Source organism: Dromaius novaehollandiae, chromosome 1 (genome assembly GCF_036370855.1).
Source record: "Dromaius novaehollandiae isolate bDroNov1 chromosome 1, bDroNov1.hap1, whole genome shotgun sequence".
Lineage (NCBI taxonomy): Eukaryota > Metazoa > Chordata > Aves > Casuariiformes > Dromaiidae > Dromaius > Dromaius novaehollandiae.
Window position 1 is genome coordinate 218,754,099 of NC_088098.1, and position 20,693 is coordinate 218,774,791.

The window sequence follows — 20,693 nt, forward strand, 5'->3', positions numbered from 1 at the left end:
AGGCTGATCTCCCACTACAGCACAGCTAGTTACACTAACACAGACATCTGTACCACTGTTTCAAAGGATTTTTTTAATTATCGTTATTTATTGCACCGTCCCTTTTCCTCCCAGCACCTGCAATGTGCAAGGAAGAGACACGAGGCGTGCTGCACTTTCTGCATTTCTCCTCTGCCTTCGGTGCACCACACATGCAACCTGACAACATGGCATGGATTAGAGACTTGCCCTCCTTCGCTTTGGCTCAGCCCCACCTAAGTGGAGCTCCATGGGGTCATTATACATGTTTTTTGAAGTGTCTCTTATTCACCTGGTTGGAAAGCCAAGCACATCGTGAAACTCGGGGCCAGATGCTCCACTGCCAGATGAAGGACCCTTTATGCCCGCAGAAGGTGCTGCCCACGGTGCTCAGCCATGGACCAGGCTCCTCTCCTGGCTCTCCTCTCCCCGTCCCTGGGTCCCATGGTGGTGCTCAGCAGGCAGGTGGCATGCAGGAGGCATGCTTGCCCAGGTGGCACTTGTGCCAAACCAGCACCCTCACACTGAGCACAGGCAGGGCTTCTCACGCATGTGGATGTGCTGGTGGGGCACCAGGTAGGAGCGGCTGGTGTAGGCACGGCTGCGTGTGGTGCAAGAGGTGGCCTGCCAGGCCCAGTGGCTGCAACGGTGCATGACGAGGTTCGTGTGAGAGCCGGATGCCTTCCAGCACTGGGTGCAGGTGAAGCGGGGGCTCTCGGCATGGCCCTGCTGGTGAATCAGTGGGTCAGAGTGGGACCCAAAATCCTTCTGGCACTGCCCGCAAGGGCGCAGCTTCTCCATGCCTGTGCGCTAGTGCACGAGGAGGTCAGCCAGGTACCCAAAGCCCTTCCCGCAGTGGCTGCAGGTGGGCACCGTGTCCCCATGCCCTGCCTGATGCTGGCTCAGCTCCGCTGGTCCCGTGAAGACCTTGCTGCAGTCAGCACAGAGGTGCCACTGGCTGCGTTCGTGCCGGATAAGGTCTGTCTGGGAGCTGCAGCACCGCTCGCAAGCACTGCACGGGAACCAGCGCTCCTCGGGGCTGCCCAGCCTGTGTGACATGAGCTCTGCCTGGAAGCAGAAGCTCTTCCCGCACACGGAGCACTTGCAGGGCTGCACCTCGACGTGGATGCGCTGGGGGCTCAGCAGAGAGGGCTGTGAGCAGAAGCCCTCCCCACAGTCCGTGCATGTGAAGGGGGGAGCACGGGGCCAGGGCCGGCGAGGGGCAGTGGAGGCCCGGGTGTGCGTGCGTGCGTGCGCTGGTGCACGGTGAGTGCTGCCTTGCTCGTGAAGCTCCTGCTGCAGCAAGTGCAGAGGAAGAGGGTCTCAGCCGAGCGGCTGCACTGGTGCTCCAGCAGCGTGGTGAGTGCTTCCTGCAGTCCCTGCGGATGAAGGTGCACCCCCCCCACACACATGGCTGGGTGCTACCGTGAAAGAGCAACGCTGATGCTTTCCCGAGTACCGGAGCATCCAAAGACATCCCAGCTGCTCCCCAATTCACTTCAGCTTCCCATGGGAACCAGGCATCTTACTGGCACTTGTGTGCTTGGAACCCCCCCCTCCCCCCCAAGGCAGCCCTGTGCCTCATTTCCCCAGTCTGTGCTTCCATCCCTGACAGGGATGCAGAAAGGTTAAACTGCTAAAAAAACAAGCAAAGCTGAGATCAGGTATTTAGGCAGATCAGAACTCAGAAGTTTGCATGGAGCAGGAAGAACAGTTTGGTTTCCACAGAAAATGGCAATCTGAGCAGATTTCAGCAGGAAGCAATTGCAGCAGCTCTTCCAGTAGTCGCCTTGGCAGATCAGAGCTGCCCTTTATTGTTGGGTTTTGTTCTTTTAATTTTCATTCAATTTTCAAAACCAGAACACTAAAAACACCCACAAAAAGACCAGAGAGACAGAGCTGAATTCTGCATCTACTGAGTTCTTTTTAGTTGTTTTTCTTCTGCTTCTCTTTTAGAGGGAGAGGGCATCATTTGTACTATGAAGCAATCTCAAAATGAACCCTGTGCCCCAGTCCCAAGACCAAAGCTGGACTGTGCTTACCCCATGAGCAGAACTGAAATCCTCGCTCAGTTTTGCCCAAATGCACAATATTTGTTTCATATTTGTCTTTCCAGCTACAGAAACATACGGAGCCATGGCCAGCATATATCTAACCTTTAAGTGTTTTTCCCAAGGAGAAGAGAACGGTAAGTGAGGTAAAGCAGAACATGATGCTTATAGCTTATAATAGCCCAGAAGCAAACACTGCACATCCTCGAGGTCAAGAGAGCAAAGATGCAGAGAAACAGCATCACTGATGCTCAGGAGATGTTGTTTTTGTTTCCAGGATCATGTTCCCTGTGAGGGAGTTTTACCTGCACCAGGTGGATATCACATGGCAAGAGTGAACAAATGTCAGGCTGGAGGGTAGGACTGTAACCTGCAAGAGTTCGGCCTTCTTTTTTGACCTCTCCACTCACAACTGCCAGGATGGATTTATCTCAGGCTGCATCAGACACCAAACAGCCTCTGTGCTGTATCTCAGTCTGTGGCCCAGCAGTTTATATTTTTGCAGCACCTGCAGCTCATTGTGCAAGCAAAGTGCAGACCCTCATCTGTGCAGTCCCTGGCGGGAGCTCCTCTCCACAGCAGTGCTGGTGTCCATCTCTTCCTCCCCATCTGTCCTTAAGGGCAGGCCAGGCATGGTCTCAGGAAACTCTGCAAACAGAAGAGCTGTGACCCATCCCTCTTCCCTCCTTGGCACCTTCCAGCTCCGGGCAGCAGTGACCCGATGCGATGCCTGAGCTGCCTCAGAGCAGCAGCAGAGACCCAAGAAAACAGGGCTAGACTGCAAGACCTGCAGTCACATGCAGCACCCAGATTTGTCTTCAGCTTTCTTTACTGCCGGCCGTCACAGGGCAGTCCTGGTAGAGGGCCTCACAGGGCAGCACAAGTCCCCACACCCTGCAAAGCGCTGAACCATCGTTAGGCTGGTAGAGCTGCAGCCCAGCCCCACTTCCCACCAGGAACCACACGGCACCATGCTATTTGCAGGTAGAAGGGGAAAATGAACATCCCTTTGCTCATTGGCAGCCCATCTAGTGAGGGCTGGTGGATCATCAGCCTTCCCGTACACCCCAAGGCATCATGCTCTGGCAGCAGGTGACTGCAGGAGCGGGGACACAGTGACCAGCAGCTTTTCCTCCAAGCACCAAGGGAGAGCATGAGAATGCCCTCAGGTTTAGCATGTTCTGCCGGCATGGCTCATGAGCCAACCTGGCTGACAAGATCAGGACCTGCATCTGAAAGGGTTTGTTCGAGTAGCCTGACCAGAGCTTCAGCTTCTCTCACTCACCTGGAAGGCAGCCCCATGGCAACACCTCCTCTGCAAAGCCTGGAGGACCCGTAAATGGGGGCTCATCATCTTCTTCAGTCTTTACCAAAATGTCCAAGCTGGAAAAAAGATTATGCTGGGCAAGAAAGAACACAGCAAGAGTATATCTCACCCTCGCTGTCCATGATGGCTCCCATACTGGGCGCTCCACCGGGTCGGATGTGTTGCAGAAGTGTTTTTTGTTTAACTACTGTCATGCACAACATGTAACACTGGAGAGCCCCAGCCAGCAGCAGCAGCCTCCCCCTAGACCCACCGTGGGCCAAGGGCATCTCTCCTTGCCCATCGCCAGACTTTGCAGCAGGGTCAACCCCAGACCGTGTGTCCAGCATCTGCCTGCCCTGCCCAGACCGCCGCATCCTTGGACATGGTCCTCTGCCCATCCACCCTGGAAATCCCTCCACCTACAGCCTGTGCTCTGCCGTGGCTGGGGTGTCCCTTACCCTATTGTGTAAAAACAACAGCTCCTTTGTTTTAAATCTGCCTTCAGTGAGTTAATCTTACAGACCCAACTCTCCCTAGCATTATCTTTTTTTTCCTGACGGTCGCACTTGATCTGTCTTGTTGCAATTTAAACACATACCTCCTTGTTCTACCCACATGGAGAACAGCTTCCTCCCTTCCTCGTCGCAGTCACTTTCCAAGCTCAGCATCACATACACCGTCAGTCTTCCCTGTTCTAGCCCCAGCAATCTCAAATCCTTTCCTCAAGTTTTTTAGCTGTTTGGGCATTTTCACTGCTTCCTTCCAGCCACTCGGCAGCAGGACACATCGCTCTTGCAGCGCACTGGCCCTTGCTACAGCCATGCCGCAGCCCATCACCACCCCATGGGACGGGAGCATCATTTCGCGTCTCTTAGGGATGTTATTCCAGTTCAACCAGCTGAAGATGGTATTTGCTTTTTCACAACACAGTGACACTCCTGATTCATATTGAGCCTGCTATCGGATATCATCTCTGAGCAACCCAGCTGAGGCCACCCTGTGTTTGTGCAGCTGACGGTCCTACCTTGTACAGCCTCCTGTATTTTCAGGCTCTCTCTGAGCATGTCAATATTAGCTTGAATTCACTGACCCAAAGTTTGCACAACCCCCCAGAGTGGTGTCTTCAGGTTCAGTAAGCACGCTCCCTTTTCCATCACTCAGGCTGGCAGTGAAACACAGGAAGGAAGGCACTGCACCTGGCCTCATCCCATGAAAACCAAAAAGTCATTGATAATTACGCTTCAAGTAGTCATCTAAACAGTTTCTCTGCGGCTGCTTCCTAGCGTGTTCCACAGCCCATGCTTCGCTGACTTGCTGATGATAGGAGTGGAATTAAAAAAGGTCTTTCTAAACTAAGCCAATGTACTGCTTCCTTCCTGTATAAGGCCCGATACCTATCGTAAGAGGAATTTAGATTGCTTAGACACTACTTTTACCTCAACTATTCCACTATGGCAATCACAGATCCCTCTATGTTATTTTCTAGGGACTTAGAGGTAGGTTGACTGTTCTCTTCCCCCCCACCCCCATCCTTTTTCCTCCAGTTTCTAAAAGGACAGGCATCAGTCTTTTCCGCTTTCCCACCTCCTGGAAGATCTGTCTGTTCCCTGCCAATCTCAAAGGTCAGTGCTGACAGCCTGGAGCCTGCTCACCACCAGCAGAACCGATCCCCAGAGCCCTGCTCCTGATCTAGTCACCAAAGCCCCAAAAGGTATAGTCACACCTTTTCTCTTCACGTCTTTGAAAGGTGAATCAGTGATCAACCTGCTCTTTTCTGTGCTAGACCCATTCCCATCTCCTGGGACACTCACAGCCGTGTAAACTTCCCAGTGCAAAACATCTCAGCACAGATGGTGACATTGCGGTGATGGCTTTGCCCAGTGAATCTAGAAAAGAGAGCCCTGACAGCAGCAAGTGAAGCAATTCCTCCTACTGAGCAAGGGAGGGAGGTATGACCTTGCCTCAGCACCCTGCAAGCTCTCAGCTTATTGCAAGCCACTGCAGTCCCAGGAGCCTGAGCCCCATCACCCATCTGCAGAGCTGCAGGCAGGACCATCTTCCCCATCAGAGCCCTGAGGATCTATGACACGAGCTCAGCTCCTCCCATTTCTCAACTCTGGAAAACAGGAAGGAACCAGAGAAATAGGGAGGGAAATGCTTGCTAAAGCAACACTTCATTTGCAAAACATTTGCAGTGCCACTGCTGCTCCACTGAGGCTCAGGACAAGATCTGCATGGGCAGCCCACGCGTGCCCTGGTTCTAGCCTTTGGGAGCAGATGGCAAGGTGCAAACTAGGTCATGCTGCAAGGACCACTTGGCCTCTTCTTTGACAGCCACAGGCCAGCCAGGCAGAGCTGGCCTGGCTGCAAGAGCAGGCAAGCAGATCAGACAAGTTAAAGCTTCCATCTCCATGCAGGAGATACTCTAGGGGGGTTGCAAGCCCTGCTGTCTGTATGAACACAGCCTCATGGGCAGACTCTCAGATCCATCCTTGCAGAGGCACGGTGCACATGCGCACTGCACGGAAGGGCAAGAACTTCTGGTGGAAGATGCACTGATCAAATGCTGCAGGCCTGGAAAAGAGCCATCACCACTGCCAATAGGCCAGTGCCACCATGGGTGCTCCACACGTCAGTGCACACCATGGTACCTATAGTTGGGTTGGGGGATGGGGGAGAACTCATATTTAAGTGCATCCCAGTGGTGTATAAGATCTCTGTGTTTCCCAGCCAAGCAACTTTCCTTAAAGCATTAGGCACAGGTAGGTCTAATTCATCATCAGCACCTCTGTTCTTCAAACCAGCAGCCTAGGAAATCATTTTTAGTAATAGATGTTTGCAAATCTCATGCCTTTTGACATGCTCTACACTGCCGTAACAGGGGCAGGTGCTGAATGAAGTGTGATATTCAGGCCTTTTGCACAACACGTGCTGCATCAGCATTGTGCGGGCTAGTCAGTGCATCTCTTTCCAGAGATCACACAGGTCCAGAAGCCCTGGTGCAGCAGCCAAACCCCAGGCTTATGGCTAGGCTCTCTGAAGAAAATCTGCTTCAGGACCTTTCCTCTGGGCTCTCTACCTCAGCAGAGCCAGCATCAGGAGCAGACATCCACTCGGAGCATCACACAGTCGTGAGCCTGGCCCACGCCTGTGGCTCCTCTGCTGGAGGCAGGTCCAAACGCAGCCCCGCTGCACTATGGTCCCCCCTGCATGGGTGAGCAGAGCGCAGGCTGAGCACATGCAGCCCCTGCACAGCACCCCCCCCCCAAACCTTGCACAGCATCCCTGATTCAGCCCTGCACACCATCCTCACCCAGCCCTGCACAGCACCCAAACCAGCCCCCCACAGTATCCCTGTCCAGCCCAGCACAGCATCTCCCCCTGGCCATGCGCCCCCCCCCGCTTTCCCTTATCTGCACATTGTCCCCCCCCAGCCCTGCACACCGTTCTCCTCCTGCCTTGCACAGCATCACCAATCCAGCCCTCCACGACCTTCCCCACACTCACACCCCTCCACAGCACCCCCCACACACACACCCTGCATAGCATCCCCTCCAGGTCCTCCACAGCACCCTCCCCATGGCTGTGCACAGCATCCCCAGCCCTGCACAGCATCCCCAGGCTTTCACAGCACCCCCCAGCCATGCAAAGCATCCTCAGCCCTGCACAGCACCCCCAGCCCTGCACAGCATCCCACTTTTAACCCGCACACCCGGCACTGAACAGCAACCCTGGCCTTCCACAGCATCCTACACCAACTTGCACTGCATCTCCCTACCCCATCCCAGTCCTGCACTGCACCCCCCAACCCTGCACTGCACCCCCGGCCCTACAAAACATCCTTCCCCAGCCCCGCGCTGCACCCCCAGCCCTGCACTGCATCCCCCCCGACCCCCTCCCCGGCCTGCACAGCCCCCCCGGCAGACCAGGCCTGGACCGCGGTGGCCCGGCACCTCACCTGGGGCAGGCCCTGAGCTGCGCCGCGGTGGGAACAGCCGCAGCCAGGGAGATGCCATGACCCAGGCTGGCATGGCCCAGCATGGCCGGCATGTCCCAGCCCAGCATGGCATGGCACAGCACAGAACGGCATGGAACGGTATGGCATGGCGTGGCACAGGATAGCACAGCATGGCATGGCACAGCACCACCCAACATGGGAGCCAGAACTGGCACCAGCACCCGGGACTGGCACCACTCCTGGCACCGGGCAGCAGGAGAGGGCACCAAGCACTGGCACCAGGCCTAGGGACTGGGGTGCTGGGAACCCGCACCACGAACTGTGCCACTGACACCAAGCCCTGGCAGCAGCCCGGCACTGCGAGGCTCTGCTGGCACCAGGAACCGGCACTGGGACCCAGACCCAGCACCAGACCCTGGCAGCGGGCACTAGGCACCGGGATCCAACACTGGGCCCTGGCACCAGCAACGGGCACCGAGGAGGTTCTGCCGGCACCAGGACCTGCTGCTGGGGTGTCTGATGGCACCGGGCATGTGGCACCAGCACCAGGCAGGGGGGATCTCTGCTGACAACAGCATGGAGCAGCGGGACAGAGCGGGGTGCACACGTGTGGGCACACAAAGATGGGGTGCGTGGGGTGGGTGTAAGAGACCACCAAGGACATGCGCGTTGCTAACGTCTCAAACACTGTCACCAGACGAACGGTGGCAAACCAGCTCTGCACGGCAGTGCCAACCCTAAGGGAAGCCGGCACCAACCCGCGGCACGGGGCCGCCCCGCCCGGGAGAAGCTTCTGGAACCCGGCAGCGGCGCCGCCACTGGGCATCCCCGGGCGGGGGGAGGGGCGCCGGGGGCCCACGGCCCCGCCTTCTGATTGGCCCTGGCACGGCCACGGCGGGGCGGAGCCCCCCAGACCCCCAGGAGCCCCAGGACCCTTTCTGGAAGGTTCCGGCAGGCTGCGCACGCCAGGAAGCGCCTCCCGAGCCCGGGCGACAGCCGACACAGCCCCAGACTCGGGGAAGCGCGCGCCCGCCCCGGGGGATTGACACCGCGGGGCCAAGGGTGGGCACGCTCTCTGCCTCTGCCTTCCGCTCCTTTCTCGCCCTGGCTCTTCCGAGAAACACTGCAGCAGAACCCACGCCGACCATTTGCGCTTTCCAGGTTCAGGTGCCTCCGAGCTAATGTTGTTTCTAAGTCCACACTAAGGAATAAAGCGTGTAACCGATCGTTTTGTGTCGTTGCACCTTCATTTAGGCCAAGAGAATCATGAAACCTGGATCGTTAGGACACTGGGTCAAGACAATGGTGGGGTCAATGGGGTTGGGGCATGTGGAGATGGGGTATGTGGGGAACGGGGTACATGGGGCTGGGGTATGTGGGGTTGGGGTATGTGGGGATGGGGTATGTGGGATTGGGATATGTGGGGTTGGGGTATGTGGGAATGGGGCATGTGGGGACAGGGTATGTGGGCATGGAACAGGGCCCACACGCTGCGATGCAGAAGATGGGGTTTATCCTGAGCCCAGACCAGCAGCGGCCTCCCTGGTTTTCAAGATGTCACTGCCATGTCCCCTGCTCCCCGGCAAGGCACCACCGCCGTAACCGGCACACGGGCCCTCGTGCCACCGGCGCGGCAGCACCAAACAAGGGGTGGCCAGAGCAGTCACGTCTGCTTCTTTATGGTGCATTCAATCAAGAACGTGTTTCAGTTCCTTACATTGAGAAGGTCTTTGCTGAACAATAAAGACAAAACCTTTAACACAGGCAGGACCAAATACCTGTCCCGACACGGGAAGTCCTTGTCCTTAACAGCATCATTAGCACTGCTAAGCTCTCCCTCAGCAAAGCTGGCCTTCCAGAAAAGCCTGCAGGCACCGACACCTTGAAAAGCAAAAACCATTTACCAGCCTAGATGAGACCAACAGCTGAAGTCTCTGACCATGGCACATGGACTAGACACACACTTTTCAGGATGATTTTCCTTGTTCTTTATTATGATATCTGGCAATACAAAGTTTGGAATCCATTTTCTATGGAAAAATATTCTGGACACTGTTAATTGTAGCAGCCAGGGCTGCAGAGAGAAAAGGTGCTGGCAGCACAGGCTGGAGGATGGCAGAGAGACTTACCTCCTCGCCTGAACATCAGCAGGGATCCACCTCACATTGCTCTGTAATCAGCACTCACCGACATTTTCCTGCTATGCCCCCCTGTCCGCATCTCTCATCCCTGCCATGGAGATCCCTTGAGAGCAATGAGAGGATTGGCATGGCTGATCCTTTCCCTTGTCCTCACAGGGCACAAGCAGCTCACAGGCTGTGAGCCCTGCAGCCATGCAGACCCTCGGAAATGCTGCACCCCAGCTTTGCCTCCAAACCCTTTGACAGCAGCAGTGGCTCCATGTCAGGAGAAAATGCACAAGCTCTGAGCAAGGCACAGAAAGAACAGCCTCACCGAACGACTCAGTTTCCCCACCTTCCCGTCCAAGCCAACATGCACAGCAGTGATTCACGAATCCGCTTGTTCTTCGCTCCATAAATGACGGGATTTAGCATGGGGGGAACTACTACGTAGAGATTGGCCAGCAGTATGTGGATGTGGCGGGGGATGCTGTGGCCACCAAAACGGTGCGTGAGAACGGAGAAGAAGGCCGGCGTGTAGAAGAGAAAGATGCTGCAGAGGTGGGAGCCGCAGGTGCCCATAGCCTTGAGACGGGCGCCTGTGGAGGGGAGCTGGAAGACAGCCCTCAGAATCAGTCCATAAGACACAAAAATGAACACTACATCTATCCCCACTGACAGCAGGGTAATCGTTAAACAGTAGACAGCATCGACCTTTATACTTGTGCAGGCCAGTCTGGCTACACCCATGTGCTCGCAGTAAGAGTGAGGGATAACGTGGTTTCTGCAGTAAGACAGCCTTTGAAGCAGAAACACTAACGGGAGGACGATGCAGAGGCTTCTGACAACAGCCGCCACCTCTATTCTCCATATGATGGAGGGGGTCAATAAAGTCACGTAGCGCAGGGGGTTGCAGATGGCAACATAGCGATCAAAGGCCATGGCCACCAGAATTGCTGACTCTGCAACAAAAATAAAGTGAACGAGAAACACCTGAGCAAGGCATGCACCAAAAGAAATGCCCCTCGCTCGGAACCAGAAAATAGCTAACATCCTGGGCACTGTAGAGGTAGATAAGAGCAAGTCTGCTACTGTTAGTGCAGAAAGGAAAAGGTACATAGGCTTGTGCAGGCTTTGTTCTCGGAAGATGATAAAGAGCAAGACTAAGTTGCCGAGAAGGGCAAAAGTATACATGGAGAAGAAGGGGACCGAAATCCAGAGGTGAAACCTCTCCAGGCCTGGGATGCCCACAAGGAGGAATGTGCCGGGCCTGGAGTCTGTGTGATTGACAGCTGCCATGGGGGTCTCTGATCTTCTCTTTAGAAACACCTGAAAAACAAAGCACAGCACAAGAGAAAGCATAAATCCCAGCAGAGCGCAGCAGCATTCACAGCTGGGGAAATCCTGTCTGCACTGCAGTCAAGGCGAGTTGTAGCATTCATACCAGAAACTCAGTCAGGAGAGAAAACCTCAGGAGAGGGTGTGCAGAGCTGGACCCTGCACTGATATCGCATGGCAGCTTCTGAGGAGGGATGGGGAAGCTGAAAGTTGCTGAACTAGTCCCTGGTGCCTGGGGGAGACAAACAAAACCCCAGGCAGAGGGAGCAGCAGACGCTGTTGGGCTCCACGGGAAGCCCAGTGCTCTGGCAAGGGAAGAGACACAGCAATATTCACGGAGATTAGGCAAGAGGAAAACTGGGAGGAAATTCAGAGAAAGCCCAGCTAGCAAGGGGGATGCTCACCAGGGCAGCAAAAGAAGGTCAAGGCAGCAAACACAAAACTTGTAAGCAGGGTTTTAAACTCAGCAGCTCTCGCCGTTCAGGAGGGCAAGGCTGGGCTGCCCAGCTTGGAGCTGCACAAGGGGCTTCTGCATCACAGCCCTGTCTGTGATGACCAGGCTGCAGGAGCTCTGCATCCTGGTGCCACATCGGCCTCCCCCATCACACCCAAACGCTCCTCCCTCACCCTGCTACACACACCAGCAGTGCCCCATTGCCTTGCGCCTTTGCAGCCCTCGGCTTTTGCAGAAGACCGCTCAGAGCTCACCGTGCCGCAGCCAGGAAAAGCAGCCCCAGGGCTGAGCACTGCCCACGCTGACTCACCAGGTCTGGCCTTAACCGGCCAGAAGGAGCTGCAGGCAATGCTCTTGGTGGAGGATTTGCAGTGCTGCTGTCTCCGACCTCACCGTATTCATGCTCTCTTTCTGCAAGTCCCAGAAGGACGCTTAGGGCCAACAGGGAGCTGCAGGTCTCTGCTCTGCTCTGCTCTGAGGCTTCCAGAGTCAGGGCATTAAACCAAAGTCTGAAAACTAGCAGACTAGGGGCAGGCAGCAAATCCATCTGCCCAAACAAGCAGGAGGCAGGGGAAAGAGAAGAAAGCCAGGACAAATCATCAATAATACTTTTGGAATGGCAACTACTTCCCAGGCAGAGGAAAGGCCGCATCAAGCAGGAGCCTGCAGAACTGAGTGGGCCAGACAAGGCATGGAAGAAAATACACAACACCTAGGATTGCTTTCATCACATCAGCTCTAGCTGTCTGCCTGGGCCTTCATCCCTGCTCCTTCCCCAGCCAGCACGCAGACGGCCGACACAGCCCACGCTGCAGGAGTCCTAATCTAATTGGGTGTGCAAACCCCATGAACTTCTTACAAGTCTCACGCCCTCTGCTACTGTGCAGCATGGTTGTCGGGGCTGTCCACATGCCTCATTTAACAGCGTGCACCTCCAAGGATGCGTTACCACTATTCAGTCCTCACTCTCCTTATGTCCTTATAACATATAATCTCCAGAGTTCCCTTGTGAGAGGCTCAAGGAGTGGAAGGCTTTCCTGATGGGGAACCAGATCTTCTAAGCTGTGGGCTCACGACCATCGACAGCTTCACTCTCACTGGTGCAGCTCTAATTCATCAATGCACACGTTAAGTGGAGAAAAGACTATTCTAGACAAGAAAGCTATATAACATTACGTAACATTTTGCATGACGTCTGCATTCAACTGTGCTGAGGGGCTGGAGAAATGTCCACTAACAACCACAGTGACAGGAGGATGACTACGAGGAAATCCAGAAGGAAAGTCTCATGGCATGCAGCCAGCATGTGAGATGCCACCTCAGCTTGTGCTGGATTAACTACAGCAAATACTTTCATGGCATACAGCAATGGCAAAGAATTACCTATAATTCCACGTACATGACTCGCAGTAAATCTGAAAGCCCTTCTGATTTGCCAGATGCAGACAAAGGGCAACAGCTACCCCAAAGTCGGCTAAACACTCATTCCCTCATTAAAACTTCCTCAGACCCTTTCTGGAGGTTGCCCAGCTCCCGTCTGCTCCTTTCTGAAGCGGGAGCTCCCTGGCTGGGCCAGAGCCCAGCTCCTGCTCGGCCCCATTTCCCACACGGAAGAACCAGTCACCGCTCCTGCCTCTCCCCGGGGGTGACGGCGATGACCACGGAGGACGGGTGCCAGCAGTGGGGTGTTGCCACCAGGACGTGGACGTGGTAAGGGTTGCCACAGCCAAAGCAGTGAGCAAAGACAGGAAGATGCACCAGCATGTGGAGAACACGATGGCCTTTTCCTCAGCAAAATGCAATGGAGGAAGGACATCTGGGTGAGACAAGCACACAAAGAGACTTCTCTGGAGCTGCACAGAAGGTTCTCCACGCCTTGGGCACCACCATCAGACCTGCCCCAGAGAAGCATACACAGGCACCAGGATGCCACTTGGCATCTCTGGTCCCCAGTGCCACCCTCACGCCTCAGGATGTGCTGCAAAGGACAGACTCTGCTCGCCGGCACAGAAAGGGAGACCATGGCAGGGGGCCTGCAGCAAAACGGACATCGGGGAAGGGTGATGAGCACACGGTCACAGATGAAGGTTTCACAGCAGCTGGACTGGTGCGAAGGGGACAGACACCTGTGCACCGCTTCAGAGACTGTGGTCACCAAGCAGTGCGGGGGCATCGGACACTGAAGACCTTCACTACCTGGATCCTGGCTGTCAGAGACCATTCAGGACATGTCAATGTCTCAGACACTGTCACCAGACGAACGGTGGCAAACCAGCTCCGCACGGCAGTGCCAACCCTAAGGGAAGCCGGCACCAACCCGCGGCACGGGGCCGCCCCGCCCGGGAGAAGCTTCTGGAACCCGGCAGCGGCGCCGCCACTGGGCATCCCCGGGCGGGGGGAGGGGCGCCGGGGGCCCACGGCCCCGCCTTCTGATTGGCCCTGGCACGGCCACGGCGGGGCGGAGCCCCCCAGACCCCCAGGAGCCCCAGGACCCTTTCTGGAAGGTTCCGGCAGGCTGCGCACGCCAGGAAGCGCCTCCCGAGCCCGGGCGACAGCCGACACAGCCCCAGACTCGGGGAAGCGCGCGCCCGCCCCGGGGGATTGACACCGCGGGGCCAAGGGTGGGCACGCTCTCTGCCTCTGCCTTCCGCTCCTTTCTCGCCCTGGCTCTTCCGAGAAACACTGCAGCAGAACCCACGCCGACCATTTGCGCTTTCCAGGTTCAGGTGCCTCCGAGCTAATGTTGTTTCTAAGTCCACACTAAGGAATAAAGCATGTAACCGATCGTTTTGTGTCGTTGCACCTTCATTTAGGCCAAGAGAATCATGAAACCTGGATCGTTAGGACGCTGGGTCAAGACAATGGGGTAGATGGGGTTGGGGCATGTGGAGATGGGGTATGTGGGGATGGGGTACATGGGGCTGGGGTATGTGGGGATGGGGTATGTGGGATTGGGATATGTGGGGATGGGGTACCTGGGATTGGGATACATGGGGATGGGGTACGTGGGGATGGGGTACCTGGGGTTGGAATACATGGGGTAGGAGTATGTGGAGATGGGCTACACTGGGTTGGGGTATGTAAGGATGGGGCATGTGGGGACAGGGTATGTGGGCATGGGATATGTGGAGATGGGGTATGTGTGGATAGGGTGTGCGGGGATGGGGTATGTGGGGATGGGGTACAGGGGGTTGGGGTATGTGGGGATGGGGTACATGGTGACCAGTGCCCATGCTGGGATGGCCACGGATGAGATGCCTGGGACAGGGCCCACACGCTGTGATGCAGAAGATGGGGTTCATCCTGAGCACAGACCGGCAGCAGCCTCCCTGGTTTTCAAGGCGTCACTGCCATGTGCCCTGCTGCCCTTGGAGGTCTACTGCTACACTCTTCTGAGAGCTGCCTTGATGCACAGCCCTTTCCCCTCTAGGCACTGGATGCTGACAAAAACATGGAGGAGGGTGAAATGCAGCTCCAGGATCATCACAGGCAGCACCCAATGTTCTCAGTGAAAAATGCTCATCTAATACCGTGTCAGAGAAGTAGGGTAAAAATGGCACGGCATGGCATGGCACAGCTTGGCACGGCACAACAAAGCCTGGCGCAGCACTACATGGCACAGCACTACATGGCACAGCACGGCACAGCATGGCAGCCGGAACCAGTACCAGCACCCGGAACCAGAACCACCACTGGCACCGGGCACCAGCACAGGGCACCAAGCACTGGCACCAGGCCTAGGGACTGGGGTGCTGGGAACCCGCACCACGAACTGTGCCACTGACACCAAGCCCTGGCAGCAGCCCGGCACTGCGAGGCTCTGCTGGCACCAGGAACCAGCACTGGGACCCACACCCAGCACCAGACCCTGGCAGCGGGCACTAGGCACTGAGATCCAACACTGGGCCCTGGCACCAGCAACGGGCACCGAGGAGGTTCTGCCGGCACCAGGACCTGCTGCTGGGGGGTCTGATGGCACCGGGAACGTGGCACCAGCACCAGGCAGGGGGGATCTCTGCTGACAACAGCATGGAGCAGCGGGGCAGAGCGGGGTGCACACGTGTGGGCACACAAAGATGGGGTATGTGGGCATGGGGTGCATGGGGTTGGGCTATGGGGGCCCCACTGCCAGGGACACAAGGACGACTCAGCCTACAAACAGGGCTGTGGCTAGAGCAGTGCTGCACGTTGGCCACGATGATGAAATGCACCCCAGCAATTTGTTGAAGCATAAGCTCGACATAGAAACTCCCGGGCTGGAAGCAGCTGCCTCCAAAGCAGCACAAGCCCCAAGGCCTGCACTGAGCAGGGAATGTGCCCTGCACTGCACAGAACTCAGAAAAGTGCGAACTTCACTACAGCTGCTCAGCTCTAAGTCCACCACTAAAAGGAGACGCTTGCGAGCAGCAGCCCTGCTACTGCCCACTGGCCCACGCCAGCTTGCGCTGCCCCAGCAACAGGGCTGACAACACCGGTGAGAGGGAAAGTGTTCATGGGGAACGTAGCACCCCGGCAAGGCACCGCCGCCGTAACCGGCACACGGGCCCTCGTGCCACCGGCGCGGCAGCACCAAACAAGGGGTGGCCAGAGCAGTCACGTCTGCTTCTTTATGGTGCATTCAATCAAGAACGTGTTTCAGTTCCTTACATTGAGAAGGTCTTTGCTGAACAATAAAGACAAAACCTTTAACACAGGCAGGACCAAATACCTGTCCCGACACGGGAAGTCCTTGTCCTTAACAGCATCATTAGCACTGCTAAGCTCTCCCTCAGCAAAGCTGGCCTTCCAGAAAAGCCTGCAGGCACCGACACCTTGAAAAGCAGCAAGAGTTTAGCAGCCTAGATGAGACCAACAGCTGAAGTCTCTGACCATGGCACATGGACTACACTCTTTTCAGGATGATTTTCCTTGTTCTTTATTATGATAACTGGCAATACAAAGCTTGGAATCATTTTCTATGGAAAACTATTCTTGACACTGTTAATTGTAGCAGCCAGGGCTGCAGAGAGAAATGGGCATTTTCCTGCTATGCCCCCATGTCCAGGTATCTCATCCCTACCATGGAGATCCCTTGAGAGCAATGACAGGATTGGCATGGCTGATGCCTTCCCTTGTCCCCACAGGGCCTGGGCACAAGCAGCTCACAGGCTGTGAGCCCTGCAGCCATGCAGACCCTCGGAAATGCTGCACCCCAGCTTTGCCTCCAAACACTTTGGCAGCAGCAGTGGCTCCATGTCAGGAGAAAATGCACAAGCTCTGAGCAAGGCACAGAAAGAACAGCCCCACCGAACGACTCAGTTTCCCCACCTTCCCATCCAAGCCAACATGGACTGTAGTGATTCACAAATCCGCTTGTTCTTCGCTCCATAAATGATGGGATTTAGCATGGGGGGAACCACTACGTAGAGATTGGCCAGCAGTATGTGGATGTGGCGGGGGATGCTGTGGCCACCAAAACGGTGCGTGAGAACGGAGAAGAAGGCCGGCGTGTAGAAGAGAAGGATGCTGCAGAGGTGGGAGCCGCAGGTGCCCATAGCCTTGAGACGGGCGCCTGTGGAGGGGAGCTGGAAGACAGCCCTCAGAATCAGTCCGTAGGACACAGCAATGAACACTACATCTATCCCCGCCGACAGCAGGGCCACTGTCAAACCGTAGACAACATTGACTTTTATACTTGTGCAGGCCAGTCTGGCTACACCCATGTGCTCGCAGTAAGAGTGAGGGATAACGCGGTTTCTGCAGTAAGACAGCCTTTGAAGCAGAAACACTAACGGGAGGACGATGCAGAGGCTTCTGACAACAGCTGCCACCTCTATTCTCCATATGATGGAGGGGGTCAATAAAGTCACGTAGCGCAGGGGGTTGCAGATGGCAACATAGCGATCAAAGGCCATGGCCACCAGAACTGCTGACTCTGCAACAAAAATAAAGTGAACGAGAAACACCTGAGCAAGGCATGCACCAAAAGAAATGCCCCTCGCTCGGAACCAGAAAATAGCTAACATCCTGGGCACTGTAGAGGTAGATAAGAGCAAGTCTGCTACTGTTAGTGCAGAAAGGAAAAGGTACATAGGCTTGTGCAGGCTTTGTTCTCGGAAGATGATAAAGAGCAAGACTAAGTTGCCGAGAAGGGCAAAAGTATACATGGAGAAGAAGGGGACCGAAATCCAGAGGTGAAACCTCTCCAGGCCTGGGATGCCCACAAGGAGGAATGTGCCGGGCCTGGAGTCTGTGTGATTGACAGCTGCCATGGGGGTCTCTGATCCTCTCTTTAGAAACACCTGAAAAACAAAGCACAGCACAAGAGAAAGCATAAATCCCAGCAGAGCGCAGCAGCATTCACAGGTGCTGAAATCCTGTCTGCACTGCAGTCAAGGCGAGTTGTAGCATTCATACCAGAAACTCAGTCAGGAGAGAAAACCTCAGGAGAGGGTGTGCAGAGCTGGACCCTGCACTGATATCGCATGGCAGCTTCTGAGGAGGGATGGGGAAGCTGAAAGCTGCTGAACTAGTCCCTGGTGCCTGGGGGAGACAAACAAAACCCCAGGCAGAGGGAGCAGCAGACGCTGTTGGGCTCCACGGGAAGCCCAGTGCTCTGGCAAGGGAAGAGACACAGCAATATTCATGGAGATTAGGTAAGAGGAAAACTGGGAGGAAATTCAGAGAAAGCCCAGCTAGCAAGGGGGATGCTCACCAGGGCAGCAAAGGACGGTCAAGGCAGCAAACACAAAACTTGAAAGCAGGGATTTAAACTCAGCAGCTCTCGCTTTTCAGGAGGGCAAGGCTGGGCTGCCCAGCTTGGAGCTGCACAAGGGGCTTCTGCATCACAGCCCTGTCTGTGATGACCAGGCTGCAGGAGCTCTGCATCCTGGTGCCACATCGGCCTCCCCCATCACACCCAAACGCTCCTCCCTCACCCTGCTACACACACCAGCAGTGCCCCATTGCCTTGCGCCTTTGCAGCCCTCGGCTTTTGCAGAAGACCGCTCAGAGCTCACCGTGCCGCAGCCAGGAAAGGCAGCCCCAGGGCTGAGCACTGCCCACGCTGACTCACCAGGTCTGGCCTTAACCGGCCAGGAGGAGCTGCAGGCAATGCTCTTGGTGGAGGATTTGCAGTGCTGATGTCTCCGACCTCACCGTATTTATGCTCTCTTTCTGCAAGTCCCAGAAGGACGCTTAGGGCCAACAGGGAGCTGCAGGTCTCTGCTCTGCTCTGCTCTGAGGCTTCCAGAGTCAGGGCATTAAACCAAAGTCTGAAAACTAGCAGTCTAGGGGCAGGCAGCAAATCCATTTGCTGCCGTCTGCTACTGTGCAGCATGGTTGTCGGGGCTGTCCACATGCCTCATTTAACAGCGTGCACCTCCAAGGATGTGTTACCACTATTCAGTCCTCACTCTCCTTATGTCCTTATAACATATAATCTCCAGAGTTCCCTTGTGAGAGGCTCAAGGAGTGGAAGGCTTTCCTGATGGGGAACCAGATCTTCTAAGCTGTGGCCTCACGACCATCGACAGCTTCACTCTCACTGGTGTAGCTCTAATTAATCAATGCATACATTAATTGGAGAAAAGACTCTTCTCTTGCCCCAGCTGCCTCTTCCTCTTGCACCTGGACGCTCAGCAGTTTCCTAAAGGTCAGCTTTCAGTCCAGTCCCTGCAAGAAAGCTCTATAACCTTGCTCTAAAGAGGAGTCCAAGCAGGTGCCGCCCACAGTGAGCTAGTCCGATGCTCAACAACCCTGGATGACAGGACACTGCTCCTTGCCACCCGGCAGCACCGGCATTTCAAGGCCTTGCTGGTGCTCCGCACAGACCGTGCTGTTGGCAGGCACTCACACAGAGCCCAGAGCCCAGCCCTCAAAACTGGCCTCTCCTTGCTCCCTGCTCCCTGTGCCTGCTGAGAGACAGTTTTCCTTCGGGCTGGGTGAAGTGTGCAACTAACGCTCTTCCTTTTCACCTCTGTTGCATGACTACTATGACTTGAAACCCATTGCATCTTACCATAGCCATTCACATCAGTATCCAGTGAAACTCCAGGGAGCATCTCACAGCTCATCCTGGAGCTCTGCAGCACCTTTAGGGTTGGTACCTCTCAGCTGGTTTTGCAGAGGGGAAACTGGGGCACACAACAAGGGTGGGATTTGCCTCCTGGGTTGCTTCTGCCTTCATATTTTTCTCCTTTCCAGCCTGGCAGAGACACAAGGTGCGTACGTGGGTGTCTGCGAGCGAGAGAGGGTGAACCCCATGCACACAGAAGACATGTTTTGCACGAAGTCTGCATTCAACTGTGCTGAGGGGCTGGAGAAACGTCCACTAAAAACCACAGTGACAGGAGGATGACTCTGAGGAAATCCAGAAGGAAAGTCTCATGGCATGCAGCCAGCATGTGAGATGCCACCTCAGCTTGTGCTGGATTAACTACAACAAATACTTTCATGGCATACAGCAATGGCAAAGAATTACCTATAATTCCACGTACATGACTTGCAGTAAATCTGAAAGCCCTTCTGATTTGCCAGATGCAGACAAAGGGCAACAGCTACCCCAAAGTCGGCTAAACACTCATTCCCTCATTAAAACTTCCTCAGCCCCTTTCTGGAGGTTGCCGAGCTCCCGTCTGCTCCTTTCTGAAGCGGGAGCTCCCTGGCTGGGCCAGAGCCCAGCTCCTGCTCGGCCCCATTTCCCACACGGGAGAACCAGTCACCGCTCCTGCCTCTCCCCGGGGGTGACGGCGATGACCACAGAGGACGAGTGCCAGCAGTGGGGTGTTGCCACCAGGACGTGGACGTGGTAAGGGTTGCCACAGCCAAAGCAGTGAGCAAAGACAGGAAGATGCACCAGCATGTGGAGAACACGATGGCCTTTTTGTCAGCAAAATGCAATGGAGGAAGGACATCTGGGTGAGACAAGCACACAAAGAGACTTCTCTGGAGCTGCACAGAAGGTTCTCCACGCCTTGGGCACCACCATCAGACCTGCCCCAGAGAAGCATACACAGGCACCAGGATGCCACTTGGCATCTCTGGTCCCCAGTGCCACCCTCACGCCTCAGGATGTGCTGCAAAGGACAGACTCTGCTCGCCGGCACAGAAAGGGAGACCATGGCAGGGGGCCTGCAGCAAAACGGACATCGGGGAAGGGTGATGAGCACACGGTCACAGATGAAGGTTTCACAGCAGCTGGACTGGTGCGAAGGGGACAGACACCTGTGCACCGCTTCAGAGACTGTGGTCACCAAGCAGTGCGGGGGCATCGGACACTGAAGACCTTCACTACCTGGATCCTGGCTGTCAGAGACCATTCAGGACATGTCAATGTCTCAGACACTGTCACCAGACGAACGGTGGCAAACCAGCTCCGCACGGCAGTGCCAACCCTAAGGGAAGCCGGCACCAACCCGCGGCGCGGGGCCGCCCCGCCCGGGAGAAGCTTCTGGAACCCGGCAGC

General features: G+C 55.7%; 2 protein-coding genes across 2 annotated transcripts; both read right to left on the bottom strand.

Moving 5' to 3' along the window:
* Positions 1–9,798: 9,798 nt before the first annotated feature.
* LOC135327915 (olfactory receptor 52Z1P-like) lies at positions 9,799–10,755 on the bottom strand. Its single transcript, XM_064509544.1, has one exon. It carries the CDS (start codon positions 10,753–10,755, stop codon positions 9,799–9,801), a length of 957 nt encoding a protein of 318 aa, XP_064365614.1.
* A 3,302-nt stretch (positions 10,756–14,057) lies between these two features.
* Positions 14,058–17,499, bottom strand: LOC135327923 (olfactory receptor 52Z1P-like). The gene is made up of 2 exons (XM_064509609.1): positions 16,556–17,499; positions 14,058–14,268 (listed from the first exon to the last, which is right to left on the bottom strand). The coding sequence occupies exons 1-2, from the start codon at positions 17,497–17,499 to the stop codon at positions 14,058–14,060; spliced, it is 1,155 nt and encodes a 384-aa protein (XP_064365679.1).
* Between the last annotated feature and the right edge of the window lie 3,194 nt (positions 17,500–20,693).

Excerpts from the sequence above, each read along its gene's own strand:
- LOC135327915 (XM_064509544.1), bottom strand. The coding sequence starts at position 10,755 with ATGGCAGCTGTCAATCACACAGACTCCAGGCCCGGCACATTCCTCCTT.
- LOC135327923 (XM_064509609.1), bottom strand. The coding sequence starts at position 17,499 with ATGGCAGCTGTCAATCACACAGACTCCAGGCCCGGCACATTCCTCCTT. Across the intron at positions 14,269-16,555 it reads ATGTTGGCTTGGATGGGAAG|GTACCCCATCCCCACGTACC; the intron begins GTGGGGAAACTG and ends TTCCAACCCCAG.